The sequence below is a fragment of the Babylonia areolata genome, chromosome 2, assembly GCF_041734735.1.
Source record: "Babylonia areolata isolate BAREFJ2019XMU chromosome 2, ASM4173473v1, whole genome shotgun sequence".
NCBI lineage: Eukaryota > Metazoa > Mollusca > Gastropoda > Neogastropoda > Buccinidae > Babylonia > Babylonia areolata.
Window position 1 is genome coordinate 4,974,752 of NC_134877.1, and position 22,800 is coordinate 4,997,551.

At 42.8% G+C, this 22,800-nt stretch overlaps 1 protein-coding gene across 1 annotated transcript in view; it reads left to right on the forward strand.

Annotated features, from left to right (window-relative positions):
- Positions 1 to 22,800, forward strand: part of LOC143296767 (formin-like protein) — a 79,077-nt gene that overhangs the window by 26,095 nt on the left and 30,182 nt on the right. Inside the window, exons 6-13 of the mRNA XM_076608820.1 lie at positions 7,818 to 7,897; positions 8,955 to 9,038; positions 14,238 to 14,436; positions 14,989 to 15,065; positions 15,937 to 16,030; positions 19,004 to 19,081; positions 20,725 to 20,835; positions 22,213 to 22,362. Of these exons, the coding sequence (XP_076464935.1) occupies positions 7,818 to 7,897; positions 8,955 to 9,038; positions 14,238 to 14,436; positions 14,989 to 15,065; positions 15,937 to 16,030; positions 19,004 to 19,081; positions 20,725 to 20,835; positions 22,213 to 22,362 (873 nt within the window). The remainder of the gene's footprint in view (positions 1 to 7,817; positions 7,898 to 8,954; positions 9,039 to 14,237; positions 14,437 to 14,988; positions 15,066 to 15,936; positions 16,031 to 19,003; positions 19,082 to 20,724; positions 20,836 to 22,212; positions 22,363 to 22,800) is intronic.

Here is a 22,800-nt window from a genome sequence, read left to right on the forward strand (position 1 = left end):
TCTCCTCCCCCCTCATTCTCTTCTCTCTCCTCCCCCCTCATTCTCTCTCCTCCCCCCTCATTCTCTCGGTTTAGGGTTGGGTATAATTATACTATAGATGTTTGTATTATGATTTCCTGCTTCATTGATAAATAAGGGATTGGGTGGGTGGGATGGGACAGCAACAGTCACCACATGGGTGTGGAAGGGGGGTGGGGGGGGGGGGTAGGGGTGGGCACGGCGATGGGTTTTTCTAACAACAACCGAAAAGGTTCTTTGAACTGAATGACGAATGCGACATACAAAAAATAGTGCTTATGTCAGATAGAGAAATTCAGGGAAGGGTGTTTCCGAAAGCCCTGTGGGTCAGATTGAGTTAGAAACTGGAAGATAAGTGGTCTTTCGTCCAGTCTGTGTCTGTCTGTCTGTCTCTGTGTGTTCTGTTTCCTCCCTCTCTTTGTTAAAAAAAAAAAAAAAGAGAAAAAAGTTCTGCCTTTTATTTCCTCCTGTTTATGTAAGTTTGTGCCTGCCTGTGTGTGTGTATGTGTTAGGGTAGCTGTTAGATACACATGTATTGTTAAAATGTATGTATGCAGTGTGTGTGTGTGTGTGTGTGTGTGTGCGCGTGCGCATGCGTGCGTGCGTGCATGTGTGTGTGTGTATGTGTGTGTGTGTGTGTGTGTGTGTGTGTGTGTTTGTAGTCATATTTTGGTGTGTGTATGTAACGTAGATGTAATGTTTTATGTTAACAAAGCGTTTTTGTAAAGCACCTAGAGCAGATTTCTGGATAGTGTGCTATATAAGTATCCATTATTATTATTATTATTATGTGTCTGTCTCTCCTGTTTCTCTCTCCTGTCAGTCTCCCCTTTGCATCTCAGTTTCCTCCATCCCCATATCATTTGAAAAAAAAACAACAGAACAAAACTGTTCCCATTTCAATATAATGTTATCATTGCTTTAAAAAATTTTAAATTTTTTTTATTATATATTATTTTTATTCAAACAGTTATCATTTCAGTATAATGTTTCCATTGGGTCTTTTGTGGGGTTCTCCTTAGCTGTTGGGTCTTGATAAGCAGTCTCTCCAGTCTGTGGCTGTCTGTCTCTCTGTGTTGTCTCCTCCTCTGTCTTTGTGTTTTTCGAGAAGATGTCTGCCTTTCCTTGTCTGTCTGTGTGTGTGTGTGCGCCTCTCCTGAGGCTGTGGTGTCCCACCTGTCAGTCTTCCTCTTCACCCCCCGAAAATGGAGTACGGCTGCCTACATGGCGGGTTAAAAAAGGTCATACACGTAAAAGCCGTATATACCAGTGATGTGGGAGTTGCAGCCCACGAACGCAGAAGAAGAAGAAGAAAGAAAGAAAGAAAGAAAGAAGTCTTCCTCTTCCATCTCTTTCTTTCTCTTTCTATGGTCATCATCAAAAATAAAATGTTATCTTTCCACTATAATGTTTATCAGTGCTGTCAGTAGCTCTTTGTGGGGGGGTTATCCTGGGGCTGTTTGGTGGTGTTGTTAACAACACAGGTGAAGGTGGATCCGAGGTAGAAGGGGGGGGGTCTCAAGCACCTTCTCGGCCTGTTTTGTCTTGAGTGACAAAACTGAGCTGTTGTGTGGGGGTTTCTAGAACCTAGAGGGGGTCTGAAGTGGTTCATATTCATCTTGAGGGGAAGATTGTCCTGGGTACTCCAGTTTCTTTGAAGATTTCCGCCTCCTTTTTCCCCCCCCCCCACCCCTTCCCATCCCCTTACCCTCTCAGTTTTTTTTTTTTTTTTTTTTTTTGTATTTCACCTTTTTCGACATTGAAGGGAAGAATGAAGAAACCAAAAAGAAGGTGGAAAAGAAAGAAAAAAAAAATTTTTTTTTAAAAGGATCAAACACAAAAGTAAAACTCCAAGAAGATATTTTGAAGTATGAATTTGTATATTTGGAAGCTGCAGTTCTTATCATGATCCCATGCATGCGTGCACACATTCACTGATGTGTTTAGAACAAACGTGCGCATGCATGAGCATGAGCCTTGGTGTGTGTGTGTGTGTGTGTGTGTACTGAAAGACCATTTTTGTTGAGTGCTTGAAACAAAATGATACAGCCATGCAGACCATATAAGCAGACTGTAGAGATAAGAGAGCCTCAGAGGTAGGAATAATAAAACCTACCAAAAAAAAACAAAAAACCCCACAAAAAACTCCAAATAAAACAAAACAAAAATAACCCCCCAACCCCCCCCCCCCTTCAAAAAAAAAAAAAATCCAATCCATCTGGTGACTCACCTCCAGACTGGGATAACAATGGACCTCCTGTATATGTAATATTTTTTGTTCTTTTTCTTATTAATCATTTGTTTCTGTTTTTTTGTTTGTTTTGTTTTTGTTTTTTGCTGTCTACCTTTGCACATCAACATGCCATGATGGAATGTGGTTATTACACAATGTGTGATGTATAAACTGAGGTTAACAGAGGGGAGGGGTGCGGAGGGGGGTTGGGTGGGGTGGGGAGCGATGAGGAGGTCAAGGGTGGAGTGGGAGGGGGAGGTATGCAAACGCAGGGGGGGGGGGGGGGAGAGTATGGGTGAAGGGGGATTGGGGAACAGGAGGAAGCAAGCAGAGATAGGGTGGGAAGGGAGGTAAGGGGAGAGTGGAGGTGTTGGCTGTGGGTGGTGGGGGGTGTTTGTGTGTGTGTGGGGTGGGTGGGGGGTGGGGGTGGGGGGGGGGGAGGGTTGTGGGGTTAATTGCCAGGGGTCTTCCCTGCCTGTGCACTGTCCAGGTTGTGTTGTGTTCACTTTGCTACCATCATTTATCATTCAGTGTGTGTGTGTGTGTGTGTGTGTGTGTGTGTGTGTGAGAGAGAGAGAGAGAGCCAGGGGCCCCTGGTAGTGATTAACAGCCCCCCAACCCTCACCCCATTAGAGGAGGGGTCAGGATAAAAGAGGGGATGAGGGGGGATGTGGATGTATGTATATATAACTAGAGAGAGGATGAAGGTAGAGGAGAGGAGATAGGTGTAGAAAAGAGAGAGAGACGGAGATAGGCGGAGAGAGAGAGAGAGAGGGGGGGGGGGGGAGGAAGAGATGTGGTAACAGAGAGAGAGGGGGGTGGGTGGAGTGAGAGATAGGTGGAAAGAGAGAGAGAGAGAGAGAGAGAGAGAGAGATAAGTGGAATAGATATTTTCCTACAGTGAGGGGAAGCTAAGGTGTGCGTGTGGCTGGAGAGAAGAAAGAGAGGCCCTGCTGATAGCAGTGTTAACAAGTGTTGCTGTTTAGAGCCTTTTCTTGTGATCTGGCTCTGTCTGCTGTGGCCTATTATTTTGCCACTGTCCTCCCATCTTTTCACCTCACACCCCCCCACCCCCCTCTCTCCTACCCTCTCAACCCTCTGTTCCCCCATTGAATCCGTTATTTTTGTGTTGTGCATGCCGTTTGTGTGAGTGTGTGTGGGTACTTGCCTGCACATGAGTGTGTGTGTGTGTGTGTGTGTGTGTGTGTGACTTTGGTCTTGTCCTCCTTTTTTTTTTTTTTTTTTCCTTTTCACTCCCATTCATGCACATCTGAAATTATGGACAAATTATTTATCACTGAATGACTAAACATGATCATAAAGAAACTGAGAATACTCCCACATCCGCTGACGCGTGTCTAGTCTGGTCAAAGATATGGATTGGGTTTTAATTAGACATGCACAGAAACGAGTTCGGTCGCAGGTTAATCTTGGATGTACAGCTTCATCTGTTTATCATCAGGTGTGGGACTTCCTTTCTCTCTTTTGATTAGCATTTTCTGTTTAAAAGAAAAAAAAGAATTATATATTTTTTAATGAATGCATTTTATTTGCTTTTTTTTAAGTTGCTGTCTCTGTGCAAATTAAGAATATATTTTTTTTTTCAGCAGTATTATCTAGAACTGGATTTTTTAGTTTAGTTTTTTTTTGGTTTTTTTTGCTTCTTAAGTATGCTCTCTTTCTTTGTGGACTATTGTTGCATTGTGTTTATGAGTTAGCAAGTGTGTTTAGTCTGACTGTGCTTGTGGGCTATAGATGATGCACTGATTTCTCTTCCTGTGTTGTCTTGTGAACCTTGAGTGCTTGTACAAAATGTGGTTTGTGGTTTGATTCTTTGAATCAAATGAAGCATGGAATTCAGGAGTCTTCTGTAGAAAGTGTTGTTTGTATATGGAAGTGTGCATTCTGTGTTTGCTTTTGGGGGGTGATTCTTGATGGTTGTGTATGTGTGTTTAATTTTTAAAAATATTTTTTTACAAGATATATTTGAGGGCATTAGTTGATTTTGAAATAACAGCATGAGACACTACTTACATGACTGTCAAAAATGATATGTATATATATATATATTCAAATATATTGAATATATGCATGTAATTTGAGTGTGTGTGTGTGTGTGTGTGTGTGTGTGTGTGTGTTTGTGTGCTTGCGTGCGTGTGCGTGCGTGCACGCGCGTGTGCATGAGCACATGTGCTCTGTCTCTCTCTTTATGTCCCTGTCTGAAGCTGTCTCTTTTTGTCCATACAAGTTTGTCTGCCTTCCTTCCTTCCTTGTCTTTCATCTTATAAGTGGATATTGTCTCTCTAGATCACATGTAAAGAAAGACAAGGGTTTCATTTGTCATTTGCGATTGAACAATCAGTTCATTTTAAGCAAGGAAGCAATTCTTCTTCTTTGTTCGTAGGCTGCAACTCCCATGTTCACTCGTATATACACGAGCGGGCTTTTACGTGTATGACTGTTTTTATCCCGCCATGTAGGCAGCCATACTCCGCTTTCGGGGGTGTGCATGCTGGGTATGTACTTGTTTCCATAACCCACCGAACGCTGACATGGATTACAGGATCTTTAACGAGCGTATTTGATCTTTTGCTTGCGTATGCACACGAAGGGGGTTCAGGCACTAGCAGGTCTGCACATATGTTGACCTGGGAGATCGGAAAAATCTCCACCCTTTACCCACCAGGCGCCGTCACCGAGATTTGAACCCGGGACCCTCAGATTGAAAGTCCAACGCTTTAACCATTCGGCTATTGCGCCCGTCAGGAAGCAATTTATAACATATAAGTTCGACAAGAGGCAAAAGAAGATTCGATCATGATCGGTATGACTCATTTCAATCTCTTAAGAGTAACGGTAATTTTAGAACAGTTTTACTGTGAAGCATTGTCAGCAACTTCTGTCCATGTTTTTAAGAATTGGATGTGATCACAGAATTTATGTAGATTGAGAGTATGAGTTGGATACTTCAGCATTCATTGTCTGCATTACAGCATCTTTGAAAAGAATAGCATAACATCAGATGAGAGTAGTCTATATTCATCTGAAGGGTTTATTTTGTTCCCTACAACGATTGCTGGTTGTTTGTCATGAATCAGAGCGAGCTGACAGTGAACTTTGCTCATATTTATACGATGAATGAGTTATTTTGTATTCTGTTTCATTTAGACATTAGATAAGATTATGAGAACTTGCTATTGAAAGCAGTTTGTAATTTTTCATGTGTGGTAAAGATTTTAAGAGAATGTTTTGTTTAATGTTGTGTTCTTCATGCTTTGCTTTTTTAAATTTTTTTTTTATGTCCATGGAGTTGTTCACAGCAGGCAAAATTTGATGAAAACGTTATAAATAGAATCAACCAACCCACCAACCAACCAACAAACCAACCAGTCACGTAAACAGAGGAAAGAGGGCAGGAAAAAAAAAAAAAGAAAAGAAAAAAAAGACAAGTGTTGAGCCAGCAGAGACATGAGTGCAAACAATTATTCCAGGGACCGCAAAAAGTAACACAAGTAGCACTTAAGTTAGACAAAAGTGCAGGAGAACTCACACACACACACACACACACACACACACACCACAGACAGGAGGACAGTTCCTCACTATGGAAAAAAAAAAGAAAAAAAAAAAAAAAAAAGGGGGGTGGAGGGGTGTTGGGGGTGGGGGGTGGGGAAGATAAAACATCCTGTTAGTGCTGACAGCTTTTCTCTTCTCCTTTCTCTCTCTCTTCTCTCTCTCTCTCTCTCCCCCCCCCCTCTCCCCTTTTCCCTTCCAGTACAACAACAGGCTGTGTAGATGAGAGGAGAGGTTGGAGGGGGGTGGGTAAGGGTAGGTGGAGCATTGTGGGGGGTGGGAGAGGGTCCCAAACATACCTGCACCAGATGGTTGACTTGACTGTACAGTATATAAGGGGGTAGTAGTATGTGGCAGGGTGGAAGGTAAGAGGAAATGGAGATGATGTTGGGGGGTGGGTGGGTGGGATGGATGGAGGTGGGAGGGGTGCTGCTGACAGTGCCTGTTACACTTCCGGGGCACCTGCTTCCTTCCTCCCTCCACCCCTCCCCCCCTTCCCCCCAACCTCCACCCTCCCCTCCCCTCCAGGTAAAAGGCAGAGTGATGCAGGTGAGCAGTTACAACAGCAGGGAAGAAAGAGAGAGAGAGAGAGAGAGGGAGAGAGAGGGACAAGGGGAGGGAGGAAGCCCCAGGAGGAGTGGTGGATGGGTGGGTGAGAGGGGCATGAGGCTATGGGAGGACATATGGAGGGAGAGGAGAGGAGGGGGGGTCAGGGAGGGGGTGGGTTGGGGGTGGGGGGGCAAAGATTCCAGCCAGCTGATGATGTTAGTGTCAAAAAGCTGTGCAGGGTGTTTGTTTTTGGGGGGGCTGAAGCCTCACAGTATAGTAGTAGAAGTAAGGAAGGTAAGGCAGTGTAGGAGAGAGTAGTACAGTCAGTAAAGGGGGGGGGGTTGGGGGTGGTGGTGGGGCGGGGGTGGGGGTGGGGGGGGGGGCCAAAGAGAGGCTCCAAGGACCTCTGGTGTCTTGACTGAGTCTGTCTCTGTTGCTCAGTTTGTACTGCTGTCTGCCAGTACTTGTCATGTCATGTGTGTGTGTGTGTGTGCGCGTGCGCGTGTGCGCATGCGTGTGTGCGTGCATGTGTGTGCGTGTGTGCGTGTTTGTGTTTGCAGTCAGCACCTCCCCCCCCCTTCTGCCCTCCCCAAAAAAGACTTTAGACACACCCTTTACAAAAAATATGTGCAGCACAGGAAATGGGGAAAAAAAAAAAGCCCTGGAAACCCTAAAAAGAAGAGAGTGGAGGATGTACATATATATATATATGTTTAGAGAAAGAGAAATGGAGGCTTTGGGGAAGAAAAGTGAGAAGGGAGTCATAGGGAGGTGCCCGTGGAAGAGCTGAATGAACACAGTCATATTAATCTTAAGTTTGTTGGTCACTTTGACTTGAAAAAAACAACAACAACAACAAAAAAAACCCAACCAAACAAACAAAAAACATCTAGACTAGGCTTTGTTGATGTGTGCCAAAGAGAAATTGAAGAAAATTTATGCAAGAATCAATCGCAAAGACAGACACATCGGAAATGGGTATATGTTTAAATTCTTCTTTTTTTTTTTTTTTGCTGTTAGGCTTAAAGATACACTATCTTGCATGTGTACACATCAAAGAGAGAAAAGGAACACACTTGTATACATGCACTTATGTATATATAGACATATACCTTACAAAAAATAATGCATTTGAAGATAATGTAAGATATTTCATACGGTTTATTATGTAATATTTCAGTGCAGTGTAACACTTTGCAAAATATATGATATACAATGTACTTTGAAATGATGTGATGTGTAATTAATGGGTTATGGTATGTCACATAATGTAAATAATTTTTAGAATGTATTTGCAGTGAGGTATGATATAATAATGTGAATGATTTAATAATGTGATATGTAATGGGGTATGAATATGCCCTTATCATGTAAATAGTTTTATCATGTGATATGTCACAGGGGGTATGATTTGTCAAATAATGTAAATGATTTTATATCTCAGAAGCGGAAGATGCTGGGGGACTCCACCTCAACTCAGGTCTTACGTGATCTTGAGATTTCTCTTCGGACAAACCACATTGAGTGAGTGTTAATCTTTTTCTATTTCATTTTATTTCATTTCATTATGTTTCACTATTTATACTAAATTATAGTTTCCATTGTGTTGGTTCTTTATTATATTTAAACACATTGTCATTGTGTGTGTTTTGTTTTTATTCTTCATAATTTGTCACCGTGTCAGATTAGCAAACGGTGACGCTTGGTAGATACTTTGGCCTTGGTAACATAGGCATTGCATAACAAATGCCTCAAGTATGCATGCATATATCCACGCTTGGATTATGCATCTTCTCCAAACTTCCCCTCGAATAAAGTATGTTAGCTGCACTGTTGCAGCATATATATATATATATATATATATGTCCATATATGTGGATGTTTCAATTTATTGTCTTCAATTTCAGTTTAATAGTTTGTTTTTTTTTTTACTTGGTTCTGTGAAGAAGCACAAATGAACCCAAGGCCCATTTAGCACACTGCTGCAGTAAGGGCTGTGGCCCATGGTGGGAAACTGTGGTTGTAGTCCCTGGCCATGCCAGCTGTATTCTGTTGTGTGTGTGTTGGATCCCTGCCTGTTTCCCTGTCTTGCACACAACCTTATCTGTTTGGGTTCTTAAATCTTAGGCTTAATTTGTGGGTTACACATCTGCCATACATACACGCACTTGCATGCATGCATATAGACACACATGCATGCACATACAAGCACACACACACACACACACACACAAGTGTATACACAAACATGCGCACACACACGCATCTACCCCACCCACACTCCCCACCCAGTACTCACACTCTCGCTCGCTCGTATTGTTGTGTACATGTGCGTCTGTGCCCTTAAGTGTGTGTGTGTGTGTGTGTGTGTGTGTGTGTGTGTGCTCATGTAAGTGTCGTGCGTTTAAGTGAAGCTGATCTCTTGTTCTTTGCCTACTGAGGCGTAGAATTATCCCCGACTGGTTGTTTTATGAAGAGATCACTGAATCCGCAGGGAAGCGTTTGATGTTTGCACCTGCAGCTGTGTGTGTGTGGTGTAATGTTAAGTGGAACGAGTCATGTTGTTGGTTCACCTGTGCAGGTGGGTGAGGGAGTTCCTGAGTGAAGACAACCAGGGGCTGGACGTCTTGGTGGACTACTTGTCGTTTACACAGGTTGTCATGAGGTCAGTCACGTTGACGCTTTTCTTTCAGTGTTCCCCCCCCCCCCCCCACCCCCATCCACTCAATGGACAAAAAAAAAAAAAAAAAAAAAAAAAAAAAAGAAAGAAAAAAAGAAAGAAAAAAAAGAAGAATCAAAAGAATCAAAAACATTTCACTCTGTGTGCACACACACACACACACACACACACAAAGAAACACACACAAAAAAGTTTTTAACCAGTATAAATGATCATATTTCACAGTGTGCACAAAAAAAAAGCCCACAAAAACTTTGATAGAACCTTTTTTGCAAGGAAATACAAACCGAGAACCCCCCCCCCCCACCCCCCCGGAGTGTCTTCTTTTTTTTGTTTTATTTGAATGAAAGCAGGGAAGGAGATCTGAAAGGAGACGTTCAAACACTGCAGACTTAGTTAACTCTCTCCATACGAACGGCGAAAGAGACGACGTTAACAGCGTTTCACCCCAATTACCATCATCAAAATGACTTAAAACTTCCTTTGGTATTCGTGACACTGCACTAGCATGGATCACGTCTTACCTGTCGGATCGTAGACAGAAAGTGTGTGTAAATGGTACATACTCTAGAATATCTGCCTTGAAATATGGTGTCCCACAAGGGTCCGTCCTAGGTCCTGTTCTTTTCGTGCTGTATGCGGCTCCTGTGTCGGATGTCATCAGTCATCATGCGATGTCGCATGAGAGCTTTGCTGATGACACACAACTTTATCAGTCGGCTTCCATAGCTGAATTTGATGCACTGGTGACTCAAACACAGGAGTGCATTGCTGGCCTAAAGGACTGGATGACTCTCAACAAGCTGCAATTAAATGATGATAAGACTGAATTGATGATAACCTGTCCAAAGAAGTTTCGTCAACATCCTTCCTTTCCTGACTCTGTTCTGATCAATAGCACACCTGTTTCACTTTCTCCCTCTGTTCGCAGTCTTGGTGTAATCCTGGACCAGTCTCTTTCCTTCCAACAGCACATTTCGAATATCTGTAAAGTTGCCTATTTGGAACTGCGTAGAATCAGCTCTATCCGCCACTATCTCTCAACCGATGCAACCAAGACACTTGTATGCTCTCTGGTTCTCTCAAGATTGGATTACTGCAACTCTCTTTTGGCCGGCCTTCCCAAATACCTGTTAGACAGACTCCAACGAATTCAGAATAACGCTGCCAGACTCATTTGCAGAGCTTCTAAATTTGACCATGTTTCTCCTCTCCTTCAGTCTCTCCACTGGTTGCCTGTTTCTGATCGAATAGACTATAAGCTATCCACTCTGACCTTTTCTGCAGTCAACGGATCTGGCCCCAAGTATCTTTCTGAACTCATCCATATCTATACCCCGTCTCGCCAGCTCCGTTCTTCCTCTGATACTCGACTTCTCAGGATACCTCACGTCAGAAGTAAGACCTATGGACACAGATCGTTTTCTTTTCAATCGCCAAAGACGTGGAACAAGCTCCCTGATAACCTCCGTCACTCTGATTCCCTCGCATCTTTTAAATCTCGTCTCAAAACTCACCTTTTCCCTCAGCAATAAGTTCAATTGTGGCAGGTCCACAACTACATGCATGTATATGAATGTGTATTGTGTGTGCGTTTGTTTATGTAAGTTTGTGCCTGCCTATGTGTGCGTATTTGTTAGGGTAGCTGTTAGATACACATGTATGTTAAAATGTATGTATGCAGTGTGTGTGTGTGTGTGCGTGCGTGCGTGTGTGTGTGCGCGTACGTGCGTGCGTGCGTGTGTGTGTGTGTGTGGTCACATTTTGGTGTGTGTATGTAACATAGATATAATGTTTTATGTTATCAAAAGCGTTTTTGTAAAGCACCTAGAGCAGATTTCTGGATAGTGTGCTATATAAGTATCCATTATTATTATTATTATTATCAAAATATTGCAAGCGGAAGGCTCTTATACTGAAGAGGTGAATGTTGACAAAGAATACCACAATTCTGACGACGGAAGCTAAAGGTTGGGTCATTCAGACACCCACTGGACATCCGAGGGGTCTGTGTAGAGGAGAAGAGAGGACTGGCCGTACTGAGTGAGTTAATCAGTGGCATACAATCATGTATACAACAAAGTCTGATTACAAAGTCCTGTTGGCATTTAAATAAGACTGAGCTTCACTAAGAATAAAGAGATGAAGCATATTGATATTAGGAGACTAGCTTTTCCTTTCTCTCACCCCATTTCGGTTTTGTTTGGTTTTGCATTGCTGTTGCCTGTTGTACCATTCCATCCATAAAGTCAAGAGAATTTGGGGCTTGCATTCTGTATTATACTGATGAGGGATGGTGACAACGTGAACATCATGAGGAGGGTGACAACATGAATATCACAAGGAGGTTGACAGCATGGATACCACGAGGACGGTTACAACATGAATGTCATGAGGATGGCAGTTACATTACTGTCTTGAGGATGGTGGCAACACGAAATGTCATGAGGATGGTGACAACATGAATGTCATGAGGATGGTGACAACAGGAATGTCACGAAGGTGGTGACAACACGGATGTCATGAGGATGGTGACAACACGAATGTCATGAGGATGGTGACAACACGGATGTCATGAGGATGGTGACAACATGAATGTCACGAAGGTGGTGACAACACGGATGTCATGAGGATGGCGACAACATGAATGCCACGAAGGTGGTGACAACATGGATGTCATGAGGATGGCGACAACATGAATGTCACAAAGGTGGTGACAACACGGATGTCACGAGGACGGCGACAACATGAATGTCACGAAGGTGGTGACAACACGGATGTCATGAGGATGGCGACAACATGAATGTCACGAAGGTGGTGACAACACGGATGTCATGAGGATGGCGACAACATGGATGTAACAAGGATGGCGACAACATGGATGTCATGAGGATGATGACAACATGGATGTCATGAGGATGACGACAACACGAACGTAGTCAGGATGGTGCTAACATGAATGCCACGAGGATGGTGCTAACATGAATGTCATGAGGATGGTGGTAAAATGTCACCAGGAGGGTGATTACATGAATATCATAATGATGGCGATAACATTAAAATGAAGAGGGTGGTGATAACTTTTTTTTTTTTTTTTTTTTGGGGGTGGTGGTGGTGATAACATTAATGTCATGAGGAGGGTGGTAAGGTGAATGTCATAAGGATATGAATAACACTAACATCATAAGAATGTTGATAACATTAGATGTCATGAGGATGGTGATAACTTTAAAAACTGACAAGGTTGGTGATAAAATGAATGTCATTAGGATGGTGAGAACATTGTCACGAGGATGACGACAGCATTGGAGTCATGAGGATAGGGATAGTACCAGTCTCATGAAGACGGTGATTACATCAGTTTCATGAAGACGATGATAACGTTAATGTCATGAAGATGGCTATTTAGTTCGTGTCATGAGGATGGTTATTCATCTAATGCCATGAGGGTGATGGTAACATGAGAGCAGAACAGAATCAAACCAACAACAACCACAGAAACATGAAGAAAATCAGAACAAAGCATTCCTGTCAGTCCCTAAAAGCAGTTGGTGTAGACTGCGTGGTTTGTTCCAGGCGGGGGTGTGGGGGAACAAGCTGTTCATCAGTAAGATAATGTTCATGTTTTTACCATCCGTGTCACATCAGTGGCCGGCACCATCCTCATGACATTCATGCCATCACCGTCCCTGTAACATTTCACGTGATCATAATCTCCATAACGTTCATGTTAACCATCCTCATTCACTTTCTTTACCTATCCCATGACTTATATTGGCGTCGTTTGGGCACCAGTGAAGACAACGCCACCATTCCCCTCCACCTGTCTCTATCCTCAGCCTAGAGATCTATAGGATTCCACCAGGTTCATTCCTGTCCATTCTTGCATGATAGGGAGGGTTTGCAGGCCTGCTTTAGTGGTGGGCCTTCTGTTGCTTGCAGAGTGAGAAGTAGGTCATATGACATCATGAGCAGCCCACCACTGTAACTAGCTTTCCTGAGTTTGCACTGCCTGTGTTAGGTCAACTTTTTGGCAGAGTTTATAAATGGATCAGTTCAAATATCATTCATTCATTTTGCCCATCGCTCCTGGTGGAGCATAGGCCATCGACGACCCCTCGCCATCGCACTCTGTTCTGGGCTGTTCTGGCCATTCCAGTCCAGTTGGTCCCTTGCTGCTTCAGCTCTGCCTCGGTATCTCGCCTCCAGCTGTTGCGAGGCCGGCCTCTCTTCCTCTTTCCCTGCGGGTTCCAGGTCAGGGCTTGGCGTGTGATGCTGGACGCTGGCTTCCTGAGGGTGTGTCCGATCCAGCCCCACTTCCCAGTTCAAATATGAAATGGCAGAAATGTGACAAAAAAAACACGCTCAAAGTGAACATAGAAGACTAAATCACTAAAGCAAATAATGGGCATCAGTATCAAACAAAAAATAATGTCTTGAAAACTTGCAAAAATAGTCACTGCAAATGTTAAAAAATCCTTTTAGTCAGAACAGCGATTTTCACGAGGAAATTTTTAGCCTTTTGGTGACCAGAAAAAAACAGGTAATGGAGATGCGCATGCGGTTCTCGCTAAAAATAACCAGGGAGTCTCCACAAAAACTGAATGAAAGTGGGACTGCAAACTCTCCATAATGTCTTCCATCTTCACTACAATCAAGTCAAAAACAACACAATCATGTTGAAAAAACAACAACAAAACCAAAAGACAACAGCAGATGGGCGCCGAGTGGTTAAAGCGTTGGACTGTCAATCTGAGGGTCCCGGGTTCGAATCACGGTGACGGCGTCTGGTGGGTGAAGGGTGGAGATTTTTACGATCTCCCAGGTCAACATATGTGCAGACCTGCTGTTGCCTGAAACCCCTTCGTGTGTATATGCAAGCAGAAGATCAAATACGCACGTTAAAGATTCTGTAATCCATGTCAGCGTTCGATGGGTTATGGAAACAAGAACATACCCAGCATGCACACCCCCGAAAACGGAGTATGGCTGCCTACATGGTGGGGTAAAAACGGTCATACACGTAAAAGCCCACTCGTGTGCATACGAGTGAACGTGGGAGTTGCAGCCCACGAACGAAGAAGAAGAAGAAGAAGAAGAAGAAGAAAAGACAACAGCAACCTGACCCGTTCCTGTGCTAAAAAGTGCTAAAAAGCCAGCATGTAGACTGCGTGGCTGTTGCAGGCGGGAGCAGCTGCTGAACAACGAGAAGACGGCCAGCCTGGACTCTGGGCTGAGCCGCAACCCGCGGCACTACCTGCGCCGGGTGAACACCATCGGGTCGCCGCGGGCAGCCAAGTACAGCAGCAAGCTGAACATGGGGGAGGCCCGCGACGACGTCCACGTCTGCATCATGTGTCTGCGCGCCATCATGAACCACCAGGTGGGGAGGGAGGGAGGGAGGGAGAAGGGGAGAGGGTTGGGGAGAGAGAGAGAGAGTGTGAGGTGTGAGAGTATGCGGGAGTGTTGAGTTTGTGTGTGTGTGTCAGTGTGAGAGAGAGAGAGAGAGAGAGTGTGTGTGTGTGTGTGTGTTTTATGTAATGAGTGTCTTGAATCAGTGACGAACACTTTACTGTTGAGATGTGTATGATTTTATGCGAGCAAAGATGACTTCCATTGCAGGTGTTTGCTTGTGTTTGTGTGTGTGTGTGTGTGTGTGTGTGTGTGTGTGTCTGTGTTTGTTTTGTTTCTTTGTCTGTTGTATTTTAATATCGTACTTGACAACGGCTGACTTAAGCATACAACGTTGTTAATAACACTGAGGCCGACTCGGATCGGAGTCAGCTATGGTATTTCTCTAACGCTGCTATAGATCAATGCTCACAATTCTGTGTGTATGTGTGTGTGTGTGTGTGTGTGTGTGTGTGTGTGTATGTGTGTGTGTTCAACCTGGTGATATTATGTGGTGTTGGCAACTTGTGCGTGTGTGTTTCAGTACGGGTTCAACCTGGTGATAGCTCACAGACACGCCATCAACTGCATAGCCCTCAGTCTCAACCACAGGAGCTTACGGTCAGTCTCATGTCTTTTTTTTTTTTATTAACCGCATAGTTGTGGGTGTATATGATGTGTGTGTGTGTGTGTGTGTGTGTGTGTGTGTGTGTGTGTGTTTTTGTTTTGTTTAATGTCCTGTCACACATATCGGTGATTGAAGACATTTTGTTAAAGTATTTATGAATACATCTCAGTATTATCGGTTAGAAGGGGTGGGAGATGTGGATGAATGGAGGGTTGGGGGAAACTGGGCAAATGAGCGTAAAAATGTGGGTGAAATTTGGAAGAAAAACAAAACAAAAAAACCCTCTAAAATACAGTTACAGGAAATTACAGGTGTGTGTGTGTGTGTGTGTGTGTGTAACAAAAAACCCTCTAAATACAGTTACAGGAAATTACAGGTGTGTGTGTGTGTGTGTGTGTGTGTGTATTTTTTCTTTGTTGTTGTTGTTGTTGGACTGTTAAGATTATATGAGTTTATTGCGATTAAAAAAAAAAGTTCCAAAGTTCAGACCCCCTCTCACAACACTGTATCTTGCAAGGCAGAAAACATGTCCAGAGCTGTTGAGAAGCTGGCATGTACACAGCGTGAGGGAGAGGGAGTTGTCATTTATTTGCATGTGTTTTTTACATGCGTAAGTGTGTGTGTGAGGGTGTGCATGCGTTTGTGTGTGCGCGCGCATGTGTGTGTTAGTGTGTGCGTGCGTGCGTGCAAATGTTTATGTGTGCGTATGTGTGTGTTTGTGTGTGTGTGTGTGCATGCGTGTGTGTGTGTGAATTGTGTTCATGCGTGTGTGTGTGTGTGTGTGTGTGTGTGTGTGTAGGTGATTTTCTTTTCCACCTATGCTTGCAGTTATTTGTTTTTGAGTTGGTGTTGCTCATTGTGCAGAACCAAAGCCTTAGTCCTGGAACTCTTGGCGGCGGTGTGTCTGGTGAGCGGAGGACATGACATTATTCTGTCAGCGTTTGACAACTTCAAAGAGGTATTTTCTTGCTGCATGGTGTGTGTGTGTGTTCTTCAGGTCAACATCTATTCACACTGTGTCAGTATACACACACACACACACACACACACACACAAACACAAACACACACACACACACACAAAGAGCAAGAACTGTAAACAGTGTATGTTTCAAACTTGAAAAAAAAAAAAACACCAAACAAATTAAAGCATATGTCCATCTGGACTGTGAAGCGAACTGTTTGAAATCTTTAACAGTTAATGGAATTATCAACATTTTCAACTGAATTTTTTCCCCAGAAAGCTGGGTATAAAAGGCATTAAAGCCTCACAGTAAAAAAAGGGATAATGATGCATATTTGAAAGTCTCCCCAGTGTAGCATGTGATTTGTTTATTTTATCTAACTAGGTTTAAACACATTTAATTTAATATGTAAACTAATGAGATGATTTACCTCAATACTGATAAGCTGTAGTGAGGATAAAGTGTGTGTGTGTGCATGTGTGTCTGTGTGTGTCTGTGTGAGTGCGTATGACCTGGATGTGTGCTTGCCAAGATAAGACAGGAACAAATCTGCAGTTCAGATCTGGAAACCCCAGTGCATTGCATTCTTAAATTAGACATTTGCTCGAAAATAGGCTGGTATCTTTTATGGCTCAGAGCAGCCTTCTGTTCAGGTTGCTGTGTGTACAGGAGCTGACTTTCTTTCCCCCCATGTTTTCCTTTTCTGTTTTTTTTTTGTTTGGTAGTGGGTGAGAACAAACTCAGAAGCCTGAATATACTGTCATGGTTCCCCATCCTCATCCACATACTCATAGATGCTAAATTAAAAAAAAATGTCGTGATGTTTGCATGTGACACACACACACACACCAAGCACATTGTGACAAGTGTAATCCATCATGGTGACAGAAACACTTGAAACACAACAGTCCAGTTGTCAGATGACATGGGGCAGACAATGGTCTCATCTGTGACGGTTAACTCTCTCCATACGAACGGTGAAAGAGACGACGTTAATAGCGTTTCACACCAATTACCATCATCAAAATATTGCAAGCGGAAGGCTCTTATACTGAAGAGGTGAATGTTGACAAAGAATACCACAGTTCTGACAACGGAAGCTAAAGGTTGGGTCATTGAGACACCCACTGGACATCCGATGGGTCTGTGTAGAGAAGAGAGGACTGGCCGTACTGAGTGAGTTAACAGTGATGCCAGAAGCAAGCCTGCAAGCAAGGAGATGAGTAGACCCACTCAGAGCACATGTGCAGAATGGTAGTTTGGAACTGTGCAAAGGTACAACAAAGATTCAAGTTTTGGGACTCCAAGAAAGCCATGTACAAAACACACTTTTGCGTGAACACTGAGAACTTGTGCGGAGAAAGGATGGCCAGCTAATTATGAGGCTCACACAGTAATCAAATGAAACGAAATTATGGTGCTTAGAGCCTCGCCGACCACTAAGGCCATCTCAAGGCTATCGCCGCGTTAATACCTACTACAAGGGTAAAAAACAAACAATTAAAACGAATCACCACTTCAGACTTTCCACTCAAAGTTTATAAAAAAAACTTCCATAGTTTAAAACCTTCAAATCTGATTAAAAATGTTCACTTCTTTCAAGAAGTCCATCAGCATCCACGGAGGGACATCACGAAACAAGGTCTTCAGAGAAACCGCCGTGTAATGTCTGTGTCTAACGTCATGCAGATCCCAACAGTCAAGGAGCACATGTTTCACAGTGAGACACACAGTACTCAGGCTGAGGGTCAGGAATACAGGACAAGCTTGAAAGAAATTCTGGGAATAAACTCACATGGCTGTGTAAGTTAAAAAAAGAAAAAAAAGATGCAATTACAGATCTTGTCAGCCATGCTCTGCTTAGTCTTGCTGTCTCATGGTAGTGGAGTGGAGTGTTGACCATACTAAGAAACGGAAAATCTGAGTGCATGTGTTCAGTCCTTATGCTCAACATTTTCTTTGCCTACTCTAGACTAAGACTGGTGGTCTGGATGGACACTGATCATTCGGATGAGACGATAAACTGAGGTCCCGTGTGCAGCATGCACTTAGCACACAAGAAAAACACAAGGCAATGAAAGGGTTGTCCCTGGCATAATTCTGTAGAAAAATCCAATTTGATAGGAAGACAAGTACACTTGCAAACATAAAACAAGAGAGGCAAGGCCTTCAAAACTCACTTGTGATAAATTAAGTCCCCTAGCATTAATTAGAGAGTAATTTTCCTTTTTCACTAGCTGCACCAAAACGTTTGCAAAATAAATAAAAATTCCATGCTTAGCAAAAGAAATTTCTGTTTGAACAAAAAATGATAATAATGACTCCTCTTGTTGTTGTGTCAGAATAAGAGGTCAAAGTGCCAAGTTTAGAGAATACAAAAAATATAAATATAACAGTAAATGCAGTTTGCATATAATTAGGCTTCTTTTTTTTATTTTTTTGTGCCCATCCCAGAGGTGCAATATTGTTTTAAACAAGATGACTGGAAAGAACTGAATTTTTCCTATTTTTATGCCAAATTTGGTGTCAACTGACAAAGTATTTGCAGAGAAAATGTCAATGTTAAAGTTTACCACGGACACACAGACACACAGACACATGGACACACACACACACACACACACAGACAACCGAACACCGGGTTAAAACATAGACTCACTTTGTTTACACAAGTGAGTCAAAAAAGGGGGTTGGCACTGTCATAGTAGTGACACGCTTTCCCTGGGGAGAGCAGCTTGAATTTCACACAGAGAAATCTGTTGTGACAAAAAGAGTAATACAATGCAATGCAGTGCAATGCAGTACGATACAAAATGACCTTGTTCTGACTGATTGAGAAAAAGAAGCACAAAAAGATCACATTTAGCCCCCCTCCCCCTGTGAGTTCCGGTGCTGAAAGAAGAACGGATGTTGTCAGGTGCTGTGCTGTGAAATGATGAGGTCATCCTGTGCCTGGTCTTTGTGCAGGTGTGTGAGGAGAGACACAGGTTCGAGACGCTGATGGACTACTTCAAAAACTACGATGAATTCCACATTGATTTCATGGTGAGTGCTGATGTTTGTGTGGCATGTGTTTGATTGCTCGTCTTGGCATTTGCTGTTGTTGTTTAGGTGTGCATGGTGGGTTGCTGACTGCTGTGTGTATGACAAAATGTGTTTTGCCAGCTGTGTGTGTGTGTGTGTGTGTGTGTGTGTGTGTGTGTGTGCGCGCGTGTGTGTGTGTGTGTGTGTGTGTGTGAGTGTGTGTGGTTGGAATGGGGTGGGATGCACAGGCACACCAGATATAGGGATGAAAATTTTGTTGCTGTTGGTGTGATAACGAGAATATGGTCTGCAAATTCACATTAGAGATAAATGAATGTAAATCACATCAAAAAAAAAAAAAAAAAAAAAAAAAAAAAAAAAAAGTAGAAGACTGTATAAAAGGGCATGAACTCAGAAAGGAATTTGTCACATGAAGGATTCCAAGGAAAGGCTTTCCATACCTTAAGAATGGTTATTAATTTAGCATGTGAGCACTGTTGCCTGTGGATGAATTAGTTGATGGAACACAGCTGAAGTTTCCAGCTTTGAGAATACTTGCTGAATTTGAATGGGAGCACGATTGCAAGCTTACTACTTCTGAGCCAAAGGAAGCCGTGTGACAGCACTCCACTGACTGGAGTCAGTGCATTCTCCATTTCAAGGCCCTAAGGTGTAGGCAGTTTGGAGCTAAAATTCTGAGAAATGTGTAGCATATAAAACATAAAAGAGGGCGCTAGTCAGGGGGGCAAAGGGGAGGTTACCTACTCCCGGGAGGTTATCGGCCGTAGCTGCTTTCGTTTTCTCCGCATAGGCGGATAGTAGTTTGCACAGGACAGGAATGTCAGACCCCTGCCGGAGTCTGCACTAGTGGGTCACGGTAAGTATGTTACTTGAACGTAATTTTAGATGGAAAATTTCCTTTCGGGCATGGAAGTGTAAAGCTGCCCAGCATAGCAACGTGTCAGCGGCTTAGGCAGTGGTTCTGAATCAGCCAAGCAAGCTAGCTGGTTTGACAGCTGCCATCCTCAAGTCTTGGCAGTCAGTTTGTTATCACCAGAGCAGTTCATGACCCCAAGAATGGGGAAAATGTCCGCATGATTAGTGTTAATTCCAAATAGTTTGACAAGTACAGCTGGTAATGGCACACTGTACAACAAAACTTACTAATACCCCTACCGCTACTGTTCCGAAAAGAGTGCATGTCAATACATAAGGTATACATGTATTTCAAATAATGCTTTGTTTGCATAGTAAAGTATTCACATCTTTCTAGCAAAGCGTTATGTGCTTAGAAAAAGTGTTCACATCATTCCATGAATGTGTAACGTGCATAGTAAAGTGTTCATGTCATTCCAGCAATGTGTGGATTGTGCGTAGTAGTAAAGTGCGTACACGTTGGCGGTGTGCAGTAGTATTTTATTATTATTTTCATTACTACTACCTTTTTTTTTATATCATAATTATTATTTATTTATTTATTTGTGTAAGCTTATCTATCTATATATATATATATATATTTTTTTTTTCTCAAGGCCTGACTAAGCGCGTTGGGTTACGCTGCTGGTCAGGCATCTGCGTGGCAGATGTGGTGTGGCATGTATGGATTTGTCCGAACGCAGTGACGCCTCCTTGAGCTACTGAAACTGAAAACTGGCGGTGTGCAGGTGGCGTGTATGCAGTTTGTGAACATTGTGGTGCACTCTGTGGAGAACATGAACTTCCGGGTCCATCTGCAGCACGAGTTCACACAGGCTGGCCTGGATGACTACCTGGAGGTGGGTGCCTGGCTCTGCTGCTGTTGTCTTCTGTTCTGTTGTATGTTCTGTGTGTGTGTGTGTGTGGTGTGTGTGTGTGTGTGTGTGTGGGAGCTCATGTACGTTTATATGTATTTGACTATGTTTTCATATCTGTGAAACTGCATGTTTGGTGCATATCTGTTGTGCGTGTGTGGGGGTATGTGTGAATGTGTGTCTTCCTGTTTTACATTTATTTGCTTATTTATCATCATTGTTGTCTTATTTATTTATTTATTTATCTATTTATTATTTTATTATTATTATTATCATTACTACTACCTTTTTTTTATATCATAATTATTATTTATTTATTTATGTAAGTTTATCTATTTATTCACCTTTTTTTTTTTTTTTCTCAAGGCCTGACTAAGCGCGTTGGGTTACGCTGCTGGTCAGGCATCTGCTTGGCAGATGTGGTGTAGCGTATATGGATTTGTCCGAACGCAGTGACGCCTCCTTGAGCTTCTGAAACTGAAACTGAAACTGAAACTCTGTTGTATTACTCTTTTTGTCACAATAGATTTCTCTGTATGAAATTTGGGCTAGTACACGTTCTGTTTGTTGTTGTTTTTTTTTGGGGGGATGTTGGGGTTGGGGGGGGGGGGGGGGGGGGGAAGCAGGGTTTTTTTTTTTGTTTTGTTTTTTGTTAGTTGTTACTGAAACTGGAGGCATATATGATTATATGATGGTTTAATCTGCTTGACTGTTCAGTTCAGGTCTTCTTTTTATGTTATACCTGGAACGATATACATTTTAAAATTTGTTTAGTGTAGATTGAAATAATCTAAAACAGTTATTGGATCTCACTGCAACTTTTTCTTTTCCTGTTGTACATAGAACAATATACTTTTTTCTTCTGTTTAAAAATTTTTTTATATATATATTATTTGTATTTGTATTTCTTTTTATCACAACAGATTTCTCTGTGTGAAATTCGGGCTGCTCTCCCCAGGAAGAGCGGGTCGCTATACTACAGCGCCACCCATTTTTTTGTATTTTTTCCTGTGTGCAGTTTTATTTGTTTTTCCTATCGAAGTGGATTTTTCTACAGAATTTTGCCAGGAACAACCCTTTTGTTGCCGTGGGTTCTTTTACGTGCGCTAAGTGCATGCTGCACACGGGACCTCGGTTTATCGTCTCATCCGAATGACTAGCGTCCAGACCACCACTCAAGGTCTAGTGGAGGGGGAGAAAATATCGGCGGCTGAGCCGTGATTCGAACCAGCGCGCTCAGATTCTCTCGCTTCCTAGGCGAACGCGTTACCTCTAGGCCATCACTCCACTCTATTATAGTGTAGATTGAAACGTTTGAATCAGTTGTTGAATCTCACATAACTGTTTGCAATGTTTTGGCAGAAACTTCGGCACACGGAGAGCGACCGGCTGGCGGTGCAGGTGCATGCCTACCTGGACAACATGATTGATGTGGCTCAGCTGCTGGAGGACTCGGAGACCAAGACGGACGCTCTGGAGAAAGTAGCGGAGCTGGAGGATGAGCTGTCACACGTATGGTTCCTTTTGGTGTTAACGTTTTGCAGTTATTTGAAAGCGCCTTCAGCACTGGAAGGCAGTGAATAAATTTCCGTTGTTGTTGTTATTGTGGTCTTTGAAAAAATACCAGATTGATTAGTTTGAATATCATTACAATTATATGCAAGGCAACACATAGGTCTATATGCACAACATGACATCAACAAGATGACATAAACACAAGATTAAAAATATTAGGGGGAAAAGAAACAAGGAAAAGCAGCCAAGAGTTACAGAAATTGCCAACAGTTTGCATAAACTACATTGTCAGCTAGTATTGGAACCAGTGACAAGTGCACACACACACACACACACACACACTCACACTCACACTCTGTTAGTCTATCTGTCTATCTGTGTGTCTACACTCACACACACACACACACATTATCAATCTATCTCTCTATCTATCTA